This window comes from Larus michahellis, chromosome 2, assembly GCF_964199755.1.
Source record: "Larus michahellis chromosome 2, bLarMic1.1, whole genome shotgun sequence".
Lineage (NCBI taxonomy): Eukaryota > Metazoa > Chordata > Aves > Charadriiformes > Laridae > Larus > Larus michahellis.
Window position 1 is genome coordinate 58,552,271 of NC_133897.1, and position 22,084 is coordinate 58,574,354.

Genomic DNA, 22,084 nt, shown 5'->3' on the forward strand with positions numbered 1-22,084 from the left:
GAGGGCATCCATCCATCCATCCATCCATCCATGGCATCCATCCATCATGAGGATTATTCCAGCTGGCATTCAGCCTTTTCTGCAGGTGACTCTTTTTATTCCTGAAGGGACAAACAAAAACCAGGAAGCCTGACCTCTGACCAAGAAACAATGGGCCAACACATCTGTATGGTGTAGTCAACAACTCGAGTGCTCCTGAAAACAACATATTGTAAGAATTCCTGGTTCTGCATTCAGAGATCTCTGCCAGAAGTTCAAGCTCAGGGACACCCAAAGAAAAAACTGAGCCTCACCAACTGCCAAGAAGACCCTCAGAGACGGGGTGGCTGTAGATCAACATGCCTGCTATGGACAAGGACAGCAGAATAACCACAGGCTGTGATCCAACAATCCTGACGTGTAACCTCTGATGTCTGGACCAGAGGATCCATCTGTTGTCACATTGACCTACTTCATCTCACTAAGACATTTACTAAGACAATATTTTGCATTTTGCATATTTTAATTCATGTTTAAAGACAAGAAAGTTCCTCTTAACATTTCGCCAAGAAACTGTCTGTTTAAATTGAGACTGTTGTAAACTCTTTCACCCACAAAAGCTTGAAAGCCTTGGATAACTCAAGACAACCCCATCCCTCGTAAACAAAATCCAGTTTACAAGGGAAAACACCCTGCAAAGACAAATGTTCGGTTTGTCACGTGGATTGTTACTTGCAGTCAGAATGTCTAGTGGGAGGTGTCCCTGCCCATGGCAGGGGGCTTGGAACTAGATGATCTTTAAGGTCCCTTCCAACCCAAACCATTCTATGATTCTATGATGATATGCAGTATCACATTTACTCCCGGTTCACAACAGACTGAGTGATGACAGGAGCTGAAGAGTATCTACCTAAAAAAGGCTCTCTCCAGGAATCCGACTGCTGCATTACTCCTCTGCTGCTGCAGGAAGAACAAACACTGTCATCCCAACCACTGCTCAAGTTTTACATTGGCAAAACACAAAAAATGAGAGCTCCTTCCCCATTACAACCAACAGAACCCTGCACTATATTGATTATAGTAACAAGAAAGGCTCGTTAACAGCATGAAACAAAAGTAGTGCAGAAAAATACAAATATGTTGGTTTTGCAAATTAATTGTTTTGTGATTTTTTGGATTCATGTAACTTTTTCCACTGCAGCGAGGCAGTATGCAATGCTACACTCCAATCCAAAGCCAACAAAAAATCTAAGGAAGTGGCTATGTAACATCATTCACTTTTGGCACTAATGACATGGTGTCAAAATTATGCTGCCCTTGTCAGCAATACCTGTTTCCCCTACCCATTTTATTTCATTTGTAAGGTTCCTAAAAAGAACTTAAATAATCTTCTTTTGTAAACCCAGCACTAAAACTACACACACACATTAAAACTACACTGTGATGCAAATAAAAATCTCCTAAAAGAAACACACATTTCACTTGCAGCTGATATTACCGCAACATACCAATTCTTACTGACCTACTTCTCCATTACAGCCATATCCAGCTTTACAGACATGGCTTTAAAACAAACCAGCACCAAGAGCAGACGAGGCAATAAGCAGCTGCTATATATGTGTTTTATATCATGATTTCTGGTAGGTAAGAGAAGTCTGTACCTTAAAGTCTTGCATGCGCATTTGGACTAGATATCACACTGCTTACGTAAGTCTGACAACGCAACTGTGAGACCTCATGGCACTATTTTTGTGGTTAGAAGTAATACTCTGGTTTGACAGACACAGAATGAGTTACGTCATTTGCCTTTGTCAAAGACATTTAGATACTGAAGTGTTTTTCAAAAACACCCCTCAGCATTTATTTGCACCGTGACGCATCTATGCCAAATAACTTGTGCAGACCCACAGCAGGACAACGGAGACCTGATCTCAGCTTCTTCACAAGTTGCCAACATATCAGCCTTTCCTGCTGCCACCAGCTCCAAAAACAACCATCTCGTTATTAACCCTATTTTACTTTATCAGCTTTTGGGGGACTGACGCTATGTGCAAAACTATACTGGAGAAGGAAGCAATTGATTCTGCAGAAGCAGCAAGGTGGTGGCACAGTGCTACCTATCGAACAAGCACAATACACTTTAATTTCATCTCATCTCAGTTGGAATCAGGTTAAGAGATACTTCAGAGAAAAGTGACTTTATTGTTGGTGATGCGTAGAACATGAGACATAACACGATGCTGGGTTTTCTTTCAGCCAAAGTGCATTTCACAGAAAAGAAAATACAGCTCAAGCTGGCACTGCAGCAAGGACTCACTCAAAAACCAAACTTCCATAGAAGACTGCACGAGGAACACGACAGACACTGGTAAGGGAGAACGGTGTGGGGGACGACTCACAGCTCTACTGAAACGAGAAATCCTGGCCGTACTGAAAACATTGGGAACTTTGCCACTGACTGTAAGGGAGCCAGGTTTCACACCCACGCACTGTGGCACGGGTTTATTGAAGCAGAATGAGGTCTCACACTCACCTCCACAGAGCTCCTGCAAGAGCAGACCAAAAGGAATGGCAGTAGGATCTCACGTGCGGTGACCTGGGAAGCGACCTGCCTTTTTGTACAAAAACCCACAAGTTTTACTTTGTTTTTACCTAAATCAAAAGACTCTTACAGCTCCAAGAACAGGTTTGGTTTTTTTCTTCTCTGAAAATACCAGATACTAAGAAACCTCATCACCCAGCCTCTGAAACAGTTTAACACAGCTCTCTGCTACTACTCAGTTAGGTCCTTCCAGAAACCAATGCCAGTTCTGCAAAATCACATGCTTAATAAGTGATTTGAAACACTGCTGCCTGTAGAACACATTGCTCTACAGTGATCTGTTTTTCAGTGATCTGGCACCTAGTGCCATACATGTGACGGTGGGGAAAAAAAGGAAAAAAAAAAAAAAGAAGAAAAAAGAAAAAGAAGGGAAAAAAAGGGAGAAGGGAGGGAAAGGAGGAGAGAGAAATCAATAGGTGTAGGCAAACTACTACACTGTTAGAAATGCCAGTTTAGGAATAGGCTTTAAATGCAGACATCACCCTACCTCAGAAGAGATGAGGGCGTGAAAAACAGCATCAAAAGGCAATTCATTCAAGTAACAGAAAGAATTGTTTAAAGCATGTAAGAAATAATGAGACTGTGCCTCTAATGCATTTGTGTGTAAAAGGAACTATTTGTCTCATTGATGATTAGGCTGCAAAAACCCCAAAGCCTGAAGATTTAGATCATCATAAAGAATCATCAAAAAGCTTAATCTGATAACAAAAATAAACACAACAAAAATAAACACAACAGACACTGAAGAACATTTCCCAAACTGATCCTATGTTTGGGAAATGGGAGGCTGGTAAGGCAAAAGAGCAATACTGAAAATCACTGGTCATCCCAGTAGCCTAACACCAGCATGCTACTTTTTGAAAACTAAGAAAATCAAAGTCTGTTGTGAGTAGGATTTAAATTCACCCACTACACAAAGGTCTCCGCCCTAGCTGGGACACCTTAAGGTTGTAAGAAAAAAGCTAAAGCCTCGACCAATACTGTCAAAATTATTTTGATGCACAGAGAGCAGGTATATTCCACATATTGAACTTGACAGCATTATCAGTGTTGTGCAGTTAGACCCCAAATATCATTTATTTCCACCAGAAAACGAGTATGTGTTATTGCACTTTCCCATGCAACTAGCCAGAGTAACAACTCATTAACACACAGGTCTGCAAGATGAAACTAGAAAGTGGCGGAGTGGATGGACATGAGAAAATTTAATCAGAATTTGGGTTTTCATTATAAAAAGTATCTTCATTCAGAACTGGATGACTAAAGCCAAACAGGATTAACAGGAGAGGCTTTTGATATAAAAGCATCAGAAAAGCACTAAGTGATGCTGACGTGCAGTGTAGGAAAGAAGCAGCAGCTTTTTCTCTTAGACTGTATACACTGACTGCCATGAGTTAGTAATACACGGTGAAGTTCAGTAAAATGATTCTCAGTTTTGACCAAGACTCACAAAAAGCAAAACAAACTTTTCTTCAACAGAAACATGATTTGCAGTACACAGAATCCCCTCTCTACTAAATAGAACAAATCTGAAATGGGGTGCCACGAAATGGCCAAAAAAGTGGCAATCTCAAGAAATGCAGCTACCCATCCCACAGCTCCAGCAAAAAAAAAAGTGGGAAGATGATACATTTACTGGCTCTAGAGGTTCAGTTTTGTCTCCAGTGCAATGAGTGATATGATTCCCGTTAGTGTAAGTGGTTGCACATCAGTCCCAGAACAGAGAGAGCTTGCTGCTCTCAGCGAGACAACTAAAATGCCCAGTGAGACAATCCAGTAAGTATAAAAAAATGCCCCAAGGAAGGGAAGGAAAAATGAGGCAATGATTAAGAACTTTAGATATTATTATTTTTTCTGCATATTTTAAAAGAGGAAGGAGACTGAAAAGCAACATAAAGGAATTATCAGAACTAACAGGAGACTGAGAAAACAACAGGAAACTAAACATCACTATATCACCCAAAAGATAATCTAAGTAAATATTCTATATCCCCATTACATGATAATCTTTGCCAATAGCATCATTAGCTTTTTAACAGGTTCCCTACAAGGTGTCCCCTGCAAAGCCTAATTAAGTACATCGTATACATTTGTCAGAACACACAACCTTCTACTAATATTCTTAAAACATCATGGCAAGTCAGAAAAAAATTACCAAGAAAGAATTGGCCCAAAAAAGAAGTCACTGTTTGGGCATCCTAGTGACCTATCATATAGTTCAAATCCAATTTCAGTGCTGGGGTTGGGATGTGATAATGTCTTGATGCCAGGGTTGCTCTTCTTGCAAGCACGCAAAATCCACATCAGGTTGCATAGGCACGGGATTGCTTACACCTTCCCCTGGATGAGCAGGTAAAATCAGCCTGCCTTTGGTTCACAAGTCACTGGCGTGAAGGTGGCTCCCAAATCTCACCCGACTATGCTGTGGATGCAGCCACAGAGCTGTGGGGGTTCCAAGGATGGTGGGCAATCTGAGGTTGATACTGGTGGGTCACCCACGGAGCCAGGTCCTTGAGCAAGCCATCACCACCCCTTACCAGCAAGCTCTCCTCACCTTTTTTTTCCCCAGGAAATACATTACAGCCTTGTAGCTCTCTATCACACAAAGGTTTTGATAAACAGTTTCTGAACCAGGACAACTGGCTGCCCCTGCTTTATCCAAGCCTGCTCAGACCTTCGCATTCTCAGTCCCCCACCCACAGGTAATGGGCAACACAATGCCAATGAGTCTTGACATTAATTGCAGCTATAAGTTGCCTCTGCTCCAGTCCAGGTGGGAAAGCAAAGCACAATACTGCTCAGATGAGTTACTCTTCAGTCACCAACCTGCACAGGCCCATAGCCTGACACTGCCACATTTAAGAACAGGTGAGTTTATAACCAGAGTTGCCTACAATGCAGGGGAAACTGTCAGAAGAACATCTGCTTTTCAAATATCAACACTTTCCCCAGTAGACAAAATTAAATGAAACCTAACAGACAAACTGATTTTCCCATGAACTAGGGAATATGCTTTGTTCTGAGTCTATAGCTGTCTATTCATTTCTCTGCCTCCCTGACCATTTACGTTTCCATTTTGAAAACTTTTGGACCACTTTCAGATAACATCTACAGGTACTTCTTCAGGCTAAGGTAGCACTATGGGATCCACATCAAAAGGAAAAAGGCTACAGGATATATATTTAATTGAAAGATTCATCATTTTTTAAACAAAGACTTAGATTTAAAATTATGTTTCTTATTAATCTGGAATTAATGCTGCCTGAGCAATTATTACCTTCAGCTTTCTCAGAAAAATTACAGAGGCAATTCAAGTTCACAATAGTTTCATGGTGAAGAAATCTAGTTAAGAAAAAGTGGATTTCAACTACATGAGCAGAGCCTACCTATACAACTGCAGTGTTTACTGTCACTATTTTTAAGGCACAGCAGCAGCCCCAAAGTTTGTTTTCTCTTCTCCTGCTCCCATACCTTCTGGCTTCCTGAACTGTAACTTATGCATACAAGCACACGCTTCCATACGCAGCACTTCGCCCCAATTGTCTCACATTTCAGGCAATGACTTGAAGAGCTTCTTGTCCTTTTATCAGCCGGATGAATTTTAGATGGCAATCGTGGCAGCTTATGAAATCAAATGGAGGGATTAATAATGCATTGCCTTCCATGACAACAGCAGGGCCCCGCACACCTCTAGCTGTCATTACGTGAGTCACTCAGTGCTCCCCACTCCACACAGCAGTAGACGGGAGGAAGAATTTATGCAGGGCACTGAGGGCTTCTGAAAGCTTCTCTCATTTTTAGGAAACTTGTGTATTGTGGACAGCGGTTTACAGAACAGACTGCCTAACCTGCCTAAATTCCTTTGGTCTTCACTGGGGCTTCAGTCAGGCAAAGACATTTCTCTGATGGGACTGGAGCCTATTAAATGTGAAAAAAAAAACCCACAGAGAAAAACCCACAAACAAGAACAACAGCACCCCAAAATACTCATCAGGAAGGCTCATGAAGATAAGGATAGCACTAGGACTGACAATATGCAAATGCTGCAAAGAATATAAATACATATAAATATACTTATAGCTATGTTCTAGTCCAGAAATATGTAGGACAATTCCTCAGATTTTGCAGATGCAGAAACAAAAGAAAATGCACACTCGCACCTGCCTTCTCCTATGAAATGCACAGAGCTGAAAAGATTCAAAGACTACTGAAAGTTCCTGTAGTTACAGCACCTTCCGTACTGCATTAAAGTGATTTTTTTTTCCAGAGGAGCTTCATGCTTTTGAACATAACAAAGCCCAGATAGCACCTATTATCAAATACACAGCTACACAGGTGCTCAAAGATATTTTCTGAACAAAGCTGCACAAATAGCTGCCAACTGACACCCAGCAACAAGGAATGTCACCTACCAGTGATGCTGTGAAAAAACATTTGCACCCACTGTAAAATAGCATACTCATCTACAGCAGACATTCCTAATGTGAATACAGGGCTAGAAATTCTCAACTAACTCATTTCAGCTCTGCCACAGAAGAACGTCTCCGAATTTGTATTCAGTCAAAGATTAAATCTGAAGTAAATTAAAGGTGAACTGTTCTGCAATATGGCTAGTATTCTTTTTAAAAAAAAAAAAAAAAAGGAAAAAAAGGTTCACCTTCCTCTGATATCAGTTCTCACTTTGGAAAGCTGCAGTGAACCTAGATCAGCAGTAAATGGCTTAGTTTCTCTCTAAAAAAACAGACATGAAGTGTGGGATCTAAAGCAGGTACAAAAGGATGACTGGCCTACAGAAGGCCTTAGACAAAAGCTCTTGGTATGTTTTTTTACTAACTTAACCACAATATATAGCTATAGCTGTTCTGCCATCTCTGCCTTCATAATTCAACTCATCATACTTAGATGTTTTTTTACATACTGAGCCAGATACGAAAGAACAAAGAAATCACCGTTCTCTTTCACACAAAAAAATTACCTTTACCAGCACTGAGCATACTCACATGGATTTTTGCAAAAACAAAGCAGATTTCACTTCCAAACCTACCCTTGCTTTTTAACACTTTTCACATGCCAACTTCTCCTTTTGACAGTTGCAATTAGCTGTCGCAGTAAGACACCAATCCCCCAAAGTATTCTCTTCTGTGAGCTCTGCCTAGCCATGCACAACTTCATAAACCTCAGCTGCAAAAACTAGTGAGACCTTTCATTGCCTCGGACTGATGGTGAGCTGATGCTGTCCTGCTCATTCTTACGATGGTCAGGAAGAATGCTGCTCCTGCTGCTGGGCATCACCATCCTTGTCCCACCCTATCAGTAAATCAAAGTAATCCCTGATCATCACAAGCAGGAAAATACAGAGCTGAGATTAAAGGCTCTCCTTTATCCACAGTGGAGTGAGTTAGGAAAGTTAGCTTCCCACCCACCGCATTCGTGCTTCTTGCAATGTCACCGCGCAGTGCTTTTCATCCAAAAGATGACGAAGCAGCACAGTATTGAAAAATGAGGCTGCTCAGGGGCTAAAATGACAGAAGCTCCACATTCTGGCACTCATTCTGCAGATTAAGCCCGCCTGCCTGGTAACAGGCCTGAGCAGCTTCTGTGCTTAAAGCCTAAAATGCACATAGCTGCCCAACCAGCAGCATGGTGTGGAGGAGATAAGCGAAGCGGGAAGGACTGTGAACATGGTGTGACCAAGCCTACCAGACAGACCTTCCGCTGGCCCAAACCGACTGACAGCTGCCTATCATGATGCACCTGAATCCATAGACGTAGGGATGTCAGTAAACACACGCCTCCGACAGTCCAGCATCACCTAAAGCCTAAGCGTTGCTGTCACCTGAGCAGAAACTCGTCTTTTCTAGATGGGCGCTCATCTTTTCCCTTCCCTGTCTGCTTTCTTTGGTGAAAGCCAGCCAACTTGTACGGGGCGGGACAGAACCGCAGCGCTGCCTCCAGGCCCTCCCATTCAGGGGGGAAATAAACAGCTTATGGCGGGCACTTCCACCGACTCCGAGCCGTGGGGCCGGGCTGAGCTGAGCTGAGCTCCGGCGCCTTCCCTCAGCTCGGCCCGCCTCCGGCCTCTCCCCTCGGCAGCCCTCCAGGCCGCCGCCTCCGCCACGCCGCCCGCGGGGAATCGGCCCGGCGGCCCGCCCCGAGCCCGGCCGGCGGGCAGGGGCGGCGCGGCTCTCCGCAGCGGCTCGGACAGGCCGCAGGCCCACCCCGTCACTCCCGGGGCCCCGCCGGAGGCCCGGGACTCACCTTCCCATCGGCGCCGAAGGGGAGGGGCTCCTCCTCCGCCGGCAGCGGCGACTTGTCCCGCAGGGTGTCCGCCACGCTGGGGGCGGCGGCGGCGGCTCCGGCTGCCTGGGGCTGGTAGTCGGGGTAGGGGTTGGGAAAAGCCCGCTCCTCCATCTCCGCCTCGCCGCCCAGCTGCAGCTTCAGCCTCTTGGACATGCTCTCTCCCATCTCAGCCGGCCCCCGGCCCGCCTCCCCGCACGGCGAGCCGGCAGGGACACACTCCGCCCCGCGGAGCGGCGGATTGGCAGCAAGGCGAGCGCCGCGGCCGGCAGCCGCCCTCCGCTACAGCCGCCGCCCGGCGGGCGTGGAGGCGGGGGACCCGCGGCGGCCCCGCAGCGCTGGGGCTGGGTCAGGGAGGGCGGCGAGGCGCGGCCCGCCGGCCCCGCGCTGAGGGGGCTGCGGTGGCAGTGCCCGCGGCCGCTGGCCCATCGGGGCCGCCTCAGGGAAGAGGCGCCGCCGGCCCCGTCCCCGAAGCCCAACTCGGGAAAGCGAAAGGGGAGCTGCCACCCCGCGGGCTCTTGCCTGGCGTCCCCGTCAGACGGCGAAGGGGAGCGGCGAGCGCGGCAGAGGCATCACAGCCGCAGGAGCAGAGCGCGACCGGGGCCGCGGCCGGGCGCGGGCTGCAGGCTGGGTGGCACGGCTGCAAAAACCCCCCGAGCTCCTCATCGCCCCCCGCCGGGGCCTCAGTCCCTCGGGCTGCTACTGCTGCCGGCGGCCGCACGCCGGGCGGCGGAGCGGGGCTCCCGCCGGCTCCTCCCGTCCGTCCCCCCGTGGCGGGGACAAGCCGCTGCCCGGCGCATCTCAGAGGAGCGGCAGCAGCAGCAGGAGGGGGAAGGATAGCCCCAGGAGCAGGCCGTACGCCACCAGCTCCTTCCCCCGGCTCATCCGCAGCCTCCGCCGGGTCGCGCTCATCCGCCGGCAGCTCCCGCGCCCGGCGCGCCGACCCTCGGCCAGCCCCGGCGGGAGGGAAGGAGGGAGGGAGGGAGGCGGTGGCCGCAGCCCCAGCGCCCGCCCTGAGGGGAGGGAGGCGGCCCCTCGGCTGCCGCCCGGCGGGGAGGGGGGAGGTGGCGGCGGCCGCCCCTCCGCCGGCGAGGGGAGGCAGTTCCCCGGGGAGAAGCGGAGGTAGGGGGGTGGCTTCCTCCCCTCGTCCCGCTGCCGGGTTGCCATGTCGGCCCGGCGGCTTAGCGCGGGCGCGCCGGCTGCTCGCACCGCTCTGCCTGCGGCGAGCCCGCTCCCCCAAGCTAAAACGTGTTAAAAAAAGGCAAAAAACACCGAAAATCCCCCCCTTCCCAGCACTGGAGGGGGGGCGCGGGCGGGCGGGGAGGTACCCCGCGATCGGCCGGGCGTGAGGGGGGATCGCACCCCGCCGCGGGAGGAGCAGCCGCCCCATCCCGTGGGGATCGAGGGACTGAGTCTGGGATCCAGTCCTTGGGGAGGGGGGCTGAATGCCAGCGGACCATGTCAACATAAATTTAACCCCCATGTAAATCTAGGAGAAGAGCCGCAGGTGAAGGGGCACTGTGCAGTAACCAAGGGTAAATATTCTCCGTTCACAAGTAGATGGCAGATGCTGCCGATATTTGTCGTAGCCTTCAGGAATTCGTAAGGCATACTGGAACAGGCTTGTGTAGAAACAGGTTTGCAACAAGCCTGCAATCCAGCCAAACAGCGCACAGCATTGTGTAAAAATACAGACACGGGAGACCTCATTATCCCATCAAATATTTACTCCCAGCTATGCCATCGCTTTTTGCTAGTAATTGTAGGTCAGCCAGACTGTAAACTATTAATTCAAGATCTGGACACTGTGCAGACTTATTGATCTTTTGTTCTCTGTGCTGAGTAATTTTATTGCTATCGAAATACATATTCAGTGTGTAAGAGAAAGTATAGGTGACACCTATCCCAGCTTCAGTCTGTGGTTGGATGTAGCAATATGCATGTGAATAAAAGGGACGTGTCCGTTATCTTGTGGCAAGATCTAAATTTTAGGAAGTGCTGTTTTCATTTTTTGTATTTTTAGAAATTGATCTGATGACAAAGCAGAAATTCCCAACAGCTTGTCCGACAAGAGGTACCTCTTATTTGCTCTGGAAGTGAAAGAAACCATCCACTCAAAAATTACACAATCATCTATAAAATATCCTGTTCTGTAATAATTTTTTAAAAATCACTTTGTGCACGATTTCCTCTTTAATGGGGAAGCTTTTTGTTCTGTGTTGCAGAGCCTGAAAGGGTAAACGCAGAACCTTTTTTAAAAAAATCTCTTGTCTCTGTGTAGACATTTTACTGTGCAAAAACCGTGTTTTCATCTGGAATGGTTTCCTGCCTTCAGCAAACACCAGCTGCGTCAGTGCAAGTAACTACATCCCCGTAACAAAGGTCAGAATTAAGCCTTTAATACAAATGTGTGTGGCTTCTCTTTTCTTACACCTTCTAGTCTTCTTGAATCAAAATGGTGGGAATATAAAAGGAAGACCATCCCAGCTGGTACCTGCTCAAGGCCTACAGGTGAAGAGTGAAGGTGCTCCCTGGCACCTTGCAGGAACAGGTTCTTCTTTTCCTCTGGGGTGGTGGGTTTGCATCTCTTGCGCTGTGCATCATTCTGCTGCTTGGTTATCCGCCCGCTGCTGTGTTTAACACCCTGTTAAACACCTATTTCTGAGGCACTTCTCTCCATGTTCGCTGTTCTTCACATTTGTTGCAACGGGGTACATTTAGTCTCAAGCATACAAGGTCTTCCTTTGTTCTTAGCAGGTGGCACATAGTTCAAAAGACTTTTAGGCTTCCCCCTTTTTGCTCACTTACCCTTGATACACACAGAGCTCCCAAAGCCTGAATGGGAATCATGGATAAAGGAGGAAGAGGAGACTAGGCTGAGTGAGGCGACAACTTCTAATGTAAGTTTTAAGGAAGAATCACTTCACATCTCTAGCAATAGAGGCCTTGCCTACTGAAATCACAATTTCACGAGCACCTTCATCCAGAATGTGTCTAAATGCTACTGAAAGCAGTGAGCCCTCGTCATTTCTTCCCGCTCCTGCTATGCTCTCCTGTAACCTGCCTTCTGCAGCATTGGCAAACATGCAGCCCTGCAGCAAGCTGATCTAGCCGGAAGCTGTCCTTTTTCTTTCTGTGGTGTAGGTGAAATTGCAAGGAATGTTTCACCAAGGCCCAGTTCCTACTTAGGTATCAGTTTCTTCATGTAAATCATGAACATTTTTGCTTAACAGATCATTGGGCTAGTCATTCTTTACACGGGAGGAATTCATAAACCCCTCTCTTTTACTTCTCACCTTTCCTTCCCTCTAGTCCTCTTTACATCCTGCAATGTCTGATAATTGTGCTCCTGATGGGACTGGTGCCAGTTTTTTAAAGAGTAAAATAAAGTGTTGTTACTTTTGGGGCCGGGACTAAATAATCAGAATCCGTGCATAAACCATTCATGACGCTGTGCTTTCCCATGTGTTTTGCTGTTTGATTCCCAGTGTGCATAGTAAATTATCCTAACTAACAAGGAGGGAAAGAGCATCATCAGAGCCAACTCTCCCAGGGCTGGCATGCCGCTGCCCTTCACGCTACACCCCACGAGAGCTACATCATATTGCAATGGGATGCAGCTTGCAGAACGAGTGTGTGCAACTGTCAGGAATCTCCGAAGCTCGAGCCGTGACACGTTTAATGGTTCCTTCAGCAGCTGTGTTCATTCTTATTACAGTATAATAGCGCCCATCTGTTTTCATGCGCAGCGGCTCCAGATACATGCAACCAACAGCCTTATCCATGTTTTGTTCCCTGGGGACAGGGTGATGAGTACGTGACTTCAGCACCCATAGTAAAGTGCCTCGTAAATTCTGGGAAACCAATGTAGCAGCTGGCATTAAGCTCATTTTATTTCTAAATATAGATCTACGAGATTCAGCTGAAATTAACTGAGAGAAGCGAGAGCTTCAGGAATGGACCCTGCTATTGTGATACATAATGGTGGACAAGGCTGTACACTGCTTCTTTAGTATTTAGCTGTGGAAAAATAAGGTATGGCCGTTTCTCAGCTGGCATTAATTAGGACAACAGGTCAGTGGAGATGGGGCAGTTTAAACCTGCTGCAAATCAAGGATCATACATTTGTTCAACATGAATGAAGTCTTTCATACTGACTTTTGCTTTCTCTCTGTCTGGTCCTCTCCTCTTCAGGCTGCGCTTTGTCTGTGCTGCATCCTTTGTGCTCTGCAGCAAGGCTTTTTCTCCTCTGGTACTACCATAGGCCTATAATAGCCTACAAGGACTTCTTAATTCCCTCTTCACTGTTACTATCCCCTCCCTGAACTGTGCTTTCTAGTTTCTTTTTCTCTCCAACACTCTCTAATATTATAATCTGCAACTATATTCTTTAAAAGTGTTCAGGGCTAATAAACTTAGGGGGACTGCTTCTTGTAATACGCAAGATATTATGAAATAAAATCTGTAGGATTAGGTGTTGCATTTTAATTGCAGAAGACTTACAGGCTCTGGACCCCATTCAGTCCTGCTTTTCAATTCAGCTTCAGGTGGAGTATAACCCAATGTAAGAATGAATGGGTTTGTGTGATACGTTATTTTAATATTGCTTTTCAGTAGCAACAAATTTTGCTGCTGTAACTGATCTGTATTATAGCATAACCTTGCTATTTAAGATCTCGAAGATTTCTGTGAATTTAATACGACATTGTGCTACTCAACCACCAAAAAATGTTTTAATAATAAATCCATCTAATATAGTTCTCTTCTTATTTTGTGTTCTCATCTTTGGTGTTGTAGCAGAAAGAGCAGTGTTGTCGAGTCTGTTGCACTTCTGTTTTGCTAAGTGCACACTAAATAAATGATAAGCCTGAGCAGCAGTTGTTGCACTTCAGCCTGTTTTTAAAGAATGGGTTTTGTCATAATCAAACACTTCCCTTCCTTATCCCCTTAATCCCAGCAGTTTTTGATTTGCACGTCCTGAGGAATACAGCTAATAATCAAGTCGTGCAAAGATGCCTGTAAATGTTCTTATAGGTCTTTACTGTCTATGCTGAAAACGGAATCAGCTCTCTATTGTTAAAATGTACCCTTAATAATCATTGGTCTAGTGTTGGATTTTCAAAGGAGCTGTTTCAAACCCTGACAAGGTTTGTAAGCCCAGAGAAAGAAAAGTTCAGTTAGTAGAAAGCAAATGTAACTGTCCCAAAGGCAAGGAGCAGGATGAACAGAGGTGAAAGATGTGTACTTTTAGGATACCTGTGGCTGGCCAGTATCTATAAAAAGGAGCAACAGAACAAGTGTTGGAGGAGAGGATTCCCTTTGCCTAAGGAAGGTGTTGCAAGCTGGATGTTCAAATTTGACTTTAAGTCTGCTACATCATGTTTTCTTATTTCTTCTGATATCCTTTCAGTGACACAATGTCAGTGTGGCTGCAAAAGCAGCGCTAGTCACTACCTTGAGGTAAGGACGGGTGAAAGACCCAGGCCCAGGGTTCACCAGAAGCGATGGGCATGGTGCTGCGATGCGCTGAATGACCTCAGTCCTGGATGTTCAGGGTTTGATTAGGGTTTGCGTTCCTCAAAATGTGCTCGCAAGGTCATAGGTTTGGGTTCTATCTATCTTCAGTGGTTTTCGCCACATCAGGACAGAGTGGAATAATGGTTTTTTGGGGGACTAAACATGCAAACCGCAAACACATTCAAGCAAAGTAGCTTTATAAATTTTTCAGGATAAGAACAAATTAAAACAGTACAAGATAGGAGAAGACAGTCAAGGAGAAACAAGGGAATGTGAGGAAGCCAAGACAAAGATAAAACCATCAAGGACTAGTGAAGTGCTGTTCCTCCTACTAAAGGAGATGGGGAAAGATCTCACTGGGTTTAAATGAGGCAGCTAGCTTATCTCTACCCTGACGCTGAGAGCACAAATACAGAAAGTACTGCTCAAAATAGTGCAATCTGGATAATGATAGTAGTGAAATGGCAAGAAAGACTCTAACACAGGCTGTACCATCCACCGCCTGTCGCTGTGGGTAGTCACCAGCCTTCAGAATCATCAACACGGTGCGGAGAGGGAGAACAAACAAACTTCTCACCCACCTTCTGGCTGCAAGAGGTCAGGGCTGTTCCTGACACATTTGCCTGACCAGATTTTAAAAACCGCCATCAAGAAGAGTTGCCTCCACAGGCAGCCGTCTCTGCTGTTGTTCCCATGAGAAAATTATTCCCTGTGTCCAACCTGGAAGTCCTTTGCTGCAGTTTCAGACTATGTGGAGAAGAGTTTACACTGTGTGATTCAGGCCTCTGCAGCCTAGCTAATAAATCAGAACTAGCACCACCATTTAACTAAGGTGAAAGAAGAGCCAAACCTACTTGTGTATCTCAGTTGATTACCACTAATTGCTCTGAGAGCCCTTGGGACTGCAGTGTTTGTAGAAGCATAGAAAGTCTCATTTTCTGCTGTATGTTATGGATGTGTTCCTGCAAGCTGTGGCGAACTTTTCTGATGAGCATGTAATTTTCAGAAGCCTGGATCAGAAACCAATTTACTAAGATGTTATTGGAGCATTCAGTACTCCGCTGGATTCTGTCCTTTCACATATACTGCTCACATATTTTACTAGAAATATAAAACTTTTAGGTGGACTTCTGGTGGTGGAAACATTCTGCGTGTTGCCTGAGAGCACCAGGCAGTGCTCTTTTCAACCTTTGCTGTGGGGTCCATGCCCCGACCTTAGTCACGGAAACAGAAACTGTCTCATCTGGTGCTTTAGGTCCAAGCCTGAACTGAAATCGCAGCATAAGGAGATAGATAGGGGGTCAACAAAAGGATAAGCATTTTTCCCTTCTTACATGAAAGGCCAAAGGAGAACCACATTCATGTGGAAAAATTCCTAGCACTGCCTTCATACAGGAAGAGACTCCATATGGATACCAGCCTCTTGATTTAGGTATATCAGATCCCTCTTTTAACCTTGTGGGGAACAGCAAGGGAGCTGGTGTGTTTTTACAGAAGAGCAGCAATGACCAGGGGAGTCACAGCTCCCTTATTATCATTCCCTGGTGCAATTTTGCTCACGTGTCGTAAGATGGAGTCACAGGTACAAGGCTGTGCAGCTCATCCCTTCCAGTTCTTCCCAGTCAGTGCAGGGCTTCATCTGCCCCTGCAGGGTGTACAGTTTGCACCATTAGCATCGCTCTTCACACAGTTTCCGCATCTTGAAGTTGGGAAGAGGGAGAGACAGAAAAAGAAGCAGATCTGTTTTTTCCATTAGTAACTTTCCATTTGTTAGCCAGAAACCCGTCTGCCAAATGTGTCTTGATGATCTTATCTTTTAAATTATTCTTGGTCTCCAAGTTCTGATTTGCACCTCTAAAAAAACCCTCCTGTTTTGTCAGAAAGTATGAGGAAAAAAGTCAGAGTTCCAAAAATTAAGGTGACTAGGATCTTGAAAAGAAGTCAACTCCTGCTGTAACAATGGTAAAATCCTTTCAGTGATAAAAGTAACAGAGAGCAAAGAAAAAGATGTGGGTTTTTTAAATAAGGTAAGGAGAATGTTAGAAAGTATTAAGGAGATAAGGGTAATCTACGTCTAGTGAAAAGCAAAATGAGTATTTTGGCTAATATTTCAGTAACACAGCAGTTACAGAATGTAGCGGTGAAACAGGGTAATGGGAACAAGTGAAGGAGAACAAATTACCACATTCTGGGTTTGGGTTGAAACGAAACTTAAATTCTTTAATACCCTGTTTAACTGGGATCATAGAAGTTGGCAAATGAAACAGCAGTTCCCTTAGTGATGTTTATCTGTGCAGTTATCAAATTAGGCAATATTGTGTTGTTGAGAATGGCACATATAGGACCTGTTTAACGAATAGAGAAATAATGAAGCATTCCATTACAAACCATTAGTACGACCTCAGTAGGATGTAGAGATTTAGAACAAATGTTGAGGAAAGGATTAATAAGGGAGATGGAGATAAATGGAAAAAAAACCAAACAATGGGTTTGTAATACATCACTCACACTGGAGAAACTCATTATGGTTCTTTGATGAGTAAAGCAGGTCTGTAGCTAAAGGATGTCCGGTAGCTGTCACTCATTTGTACAGCTGCAGTAGCATAATTGGTAATTTCCCATGTAGCCCAGGAGAAGATGAATACAATTATTTTACAGTAAGCAAGGATCTAGCAGATGGGAAGGCAAAAATGCATTGTCAAAGGGGACGTATGGGGCTAGAGGAAAGGTAATAAAGTTGATGGCAAGGTAATAGAGGAGTGGTTTTGGGACTGATCCTAATGGACATTTGTATTAACAACGTTTGTACAGAAAATACGAAAACAAAAGCCCCAGTTAATTTTGCAGAGAACAAACAGAATGTTGTGGTAGAAGACCTAAGTGACAGAAATGGGCAGCCATGAATGTGAGGTTGGAAGTTTCCATAGGGATAAGGGTGTATTGACCACAGTACAAGGTCATAATAACTGCCTGCAGTAGAGCTGGTCAGTCATACTCAAAAAAGATCCATTAAAATTGGAGCAGAGGCAGAGAATGGGAATGGAGAGTCTGTTTCATGAGGAAAGCCCAGGCTACTCTGTCTTTTTTAGCAGAATGAAGGCTGAAATGGTGTATAGTTGCTGTTCATAAGTACCAGAAAGATACAAAAATAGATCTGTATCTATACTAAGGAGAAGGCAGAATGATTAAGGACTATGCTCGCAACGAAGCAAAATGGTTATACATTGCCCATAATGAAATTCAGGCTAAAAAAAAAAAAGAGGTTTAACTATCAGAGGAGGAGGGTCTTGAAGCATCCTTTCAGTGAGGCTTTTTAGAAAGAGCTTGATAAACATCTTAGCAAAAAAAGGCTATACTGTGATTGTTGTGAGACAGTAAACCAAGAGGCTTGTAGTTATGTGCCTCTGAGAAGTGGAGTAGTGGTCTCGGGGGACGTGAAAGAGCTTCTCTTTATTCATTGACAGCTTCTAGTAGCTAGTGATTAAGAGAACACAGGGTTGTTGGTTTTTTTTCCTGTCATAAAGTTCCCGCTGAGAGAGGTATATTGGCAAGTGAGATGTTTGTAATATTCACTGAGCTTCCGGGTGAGATTTCCTACAGCAGGCTTTTGAAGTCTAATTGTCATTAACAGTTCTGCACATGTGGTGTTTACGTGGGGATGGAGAGAAGGCATCTAAACCTGCTTAAAATTCTGCCAGGGGAATGACGAGCCCAATCACTGGGCTGACAGATAAGCGAAAGTTAGAAAAGGATGGATCTAGGCAGCTTTCCATTTTATGGCTTGAGGGGAGATTTCTGTCTGAAGTGAATTCCACATTCAGACAGTTTCCTGACATGGGTTTTTATTTCCGTAGCTCTCTCCTGGTATTTAACTGTACAAATATTTCTGCCATCCAGCACTGAGCTTCCAGGTCCAACAATAATGAGAAGACAGCTGAAATATGAAAGTAGTGCCCTCCTGGAAGCCATTTAAAATCTGTCAGTCTGACATAAAATAAGCTACTAATAGTGCCATGTTGAGATTTTTCCTAACCTGAACAGGCAAGGAATTTATGTGGGGTGTGCTCCCCTTTTTTTCCTCGGATATTCTAGCTTTGAAGAGCATTTGGGGTCACAGAATAGGGGAATGGCTTAGTTGTTTTGTAGTTCCTCCATCACTGTTGGACTGGATGCCATTCACGATAAGGCTGAAGGGTACCAATATGAATATCCCTCTCCAGTTATGAAGATGCTCAGAAGAAGTCATACAGTACAGAAGTTTGTATGCTTGAATAATGTGAATGTGATTGCTAACACCTTAGAAAATCTAAACTCTTCTGGGGTAACTGCGTTGACTGGTTTAGTAAAAAATTGATTAGCATTACTTCTCCGCGTGTCGCGACTTGTTTGCCACACCATATCAGAATTAAGCAGACCATCTTCGCACATTTCTGAAGTAATGTTGACCATTATCAAGTAGTACGTGTATTGTTGTATCCAGGGTCAGGCGGGACATGCTTTGCAGGCCTTTTCATATCTGTTTTTTTGGCCAGAAATTACAGCCGCTTTCAGACACAGGGGTTTCTTAAGACACCAGCCCAACTTCTGTAAAAATGATAGATTCCAGGGACTAAGGCGGAGGAAATGCAAAGCTATTGATCATAGTGCACTATTTTAAGAAAAGGACAGCGTGACAGAAGCAAAACAGAGATAATGGGCTTCAATAAAGCGGACGTTGATAAACTCAGGGAATTTGTAAGCATATTATCTTGGGAAGATAATTTAAGGATAAAGAACTGCAGGAGAGAGAGCAATTACTGAAAGAAGCAGTATTTAAGGCACAACAGAAAATTATTGTGCTACGAAGGAGAAAGAAATCAGTGTAAGAAGAAGGAATAGCTGCAGGAGAAGCTTTTTGAAGTCTTGAATATTAAAAAAAGGATTTATTTACAAATTAGGAACAAGGACATCTGTCTGAAGCTGAGTAGAAAAAAAGTAGACCAAAAGTGTATGGTTGAGCCTAGAAAGATAAAGTACACAATGACTTACTATGATTGAGGGTGATAAAAAATTAATGTGAAAAGATTGTACGAACACTACAAGAACAGAAAAAGGCAAAGCAAAATTCAGGCCCATTCCTTAATAGGGGAGGATTGCAAATAATAGACCATGGTAAGAAAGCCAAGATATTCAGTGACATCTTTTTTTTTCAGGCATGATATAAATTGTGAGCAAAAGCCTAATGAATTTACGTTGTTTACAAGAGCACAGATGCAGGAGTCTGAGTAGGGAAAGAAGAGGTTAGAAAATATTTAATGTGTTACATATATTAAAGTTAGACTGGCCTGGTGGAATTTACCCTGGGACATCTGAGAAGCTGAAGCAGTATATGAACCATTAACACTCCTTGGTAAGAAAAGAGGAGAAGGGTCTCTAGGAACCAGAAGAAACCCACAGAACCCATCCTTCAAAAGAGGAAGAGGAAGGTTCAGGGAGATAACAAGCCTGTCTGTGTTATCCTGACAGATACACAAGACTAAATTATTAAAGAATCAATGTATAAGTACCTAGAGAATAATAAGGTAATAAAAAGAGCTGGAGCAGATTTGTCAATAATAAATCGTGTCAAACTAACCTTGTTTCCTTCTTTGACAGGATAATTGTTCTCATGGATAAAGGAGAAGCAGTAGATATGTCTTGACTCTACTAAGGGTTTTGACATAGTCCCGCCTAATATGCTCTTAAGGAAACAAAAGAAATGTGTACCTATGCAGAATCATGATACGGTGAGCACACGTTCACGTGGTTTGGTGTTAAACTGGGAAGGCATTAAAAGCAGGGCTCTGCAGAAATCACATTTCTACTCAGGATTTTCATTAACAACTCAAAACATGAAACACACAGGTTTTTGAACAGCACGAGGCTAGGAGACATTACAAGCTCTTTGAGATACAGGATCAAAATTCAGAACCATATTGAGAAACAGCACAAAAGGCCCAAAGCCAACTAGGGAAAATTCAGTACTTAAATACGAACATTTGTACTTGGAAAAGGGAAATTAAAAACTAAATCATAAAATAGGGAATGAAGAGATGTGATTGCTCTAACGGAGCCACCTAATGGAGCCATGACAAATGAAATGATCGTAATATGATACTGTTACAAAACTAAGCAAATTTCATGCTGGGTGGTGCTGACAGAAATGTTGTTGGTAACATATGCGAGGTAATTATCTTTCCCTGCTTGGCCCTGGGATGCCGACATTGGCACTGAAGAGTTTGGGGCGCCGCACTGTCTGCGGTGTTGCCAAACTGGGAGGAGTCCAGAAGAGGGAAATCAGAAAGGTAAGTGGTAAAGAAAACATGGCCAGAAAACAAGTCCCAAAGACATGACTTTTGAGAAAAGATTGAAGGAAATGGCTTTGTTTAGTATAAGAAAGAGAAGATGAGAGATAAGATGTAATAATAATCCGGTATTCAAGGCCTGTTAAACAGAAAGGTGGCAATTTGTTCTCACAGACCCTTGCCCATAGGCTGTCATGAACTCAACGAATTGGCATTGGAGATACTTTAGGGTTTGGTATCAGGAAGTATCTGTGGTGCAATGCCTAAATATGCTGTGCAGAAGAGAACTGTTTATGGAAGGGTTTTAAAATCAAGCTAGACAAATTATTAGACAAAGTTAGGGTAATAGCCCTATCCTTCAGAGAGAAGAAAGAACCGTGTGATCCCAAGAGGTCCTTACCAGGCTTGCATTGCCATTATTTTATTAAATTAAGACCAGGAACACAGCAGGGTTGACTGTTATTATCTTTGCAGATAATTTTCAGTTCCAAGCTTCAAATATACAAGGCTATTATAAGGCTCCTTTTGTTTTATATGGATGTTAGACAACCACAAGTAAGAAAGGAATGTGATTAAATATATTTTTTAAACTGACTTTAATTTGGGGCCAGTTAAGGAATAATGATACGTGGAGAACAAGAGGTAATTAAGGAACTGTGGGAGGCCTGTAAAGAATTACATCTGGTGTGTATAATGAAATCCCAGTAACTTCAGCATGCTGGTCAAGCTCGTAGCCTGGTTGGCAGAAATCAGGCTAATTGCACATAGCCTGAAAAACCATTCTTAGGATTATTGTGGAAGAGAAAATGGAGGATAAGACAGAACACAACCTTAATGTGAAAGACCAAGCATACAGGAAACTGGAAGGCAAGAAGAGGTGAGAACAGGTCGTAGGAATCCTGAAGACCTCAAGAACCAGAACCAATAGCTGAGAAATATGCTTAAGCCCAAAATCTGCCAGTTGGGGAGCCCCAGATTTGAGATGTAACACAGGAGTTACCTACAAAGGAGGAAATGTGGTGCTCTCCTTACTTAGCTGCTGGATCCACATACACCATTCAGTGGCTCTGAACGCCGCTGACAGCCTTGAAGCCGGGGGCTTTACTGACTGCTACCACTGTTGAGGCAAAGCTTTGGCTGGTGTCACCAACTCAGCCTTCTGCCAGCCAACTTAGGGGTGCTTTAGATGTCTGGTGCAGAGGACAAGTGCCCGTGCAAAGACAACGTCCCTCCTGGTTTCTCTTCCCCCAGGCACTGCAGTCTCATCCAGTCTAAACTGATCCCCAGAGACAAGCTGATGGAGCAGCAAAAAGGGCAGAGCTCTTCTCTCCTGCCTAGGGACATGGGAACCAGCAGCCTTATGGTT

General features: G+C 44.5%; 1 protein-coding gene across 1 annotated transcript in view; it reads right to left on the reverse strand.

Annotated features, from left to right (window-relative positions):
* LANCL2 (LanC like glutathione S-transferase 2) overlaps positions 1-9,819 on the reverse strand; it is a 40,374-nt gene extending 30,555 nt beyond the window's left edge. Inside the window, exon 1 of the mRNA XM_074575642.1 lies at positions 8,840-9,819. Coding sequence (XP_074431743.1) covers positions 8,840-9,046 — 207 coding nt within the window. The 5' untranslated portion in view covers positions 9,047-9,819. The remainder of the gene's footprint in view (positions 1-8,839) is intronic.
* Between the last annotated feature and the right edge of the window lie 12,265 nt (positions 9,820-22,084).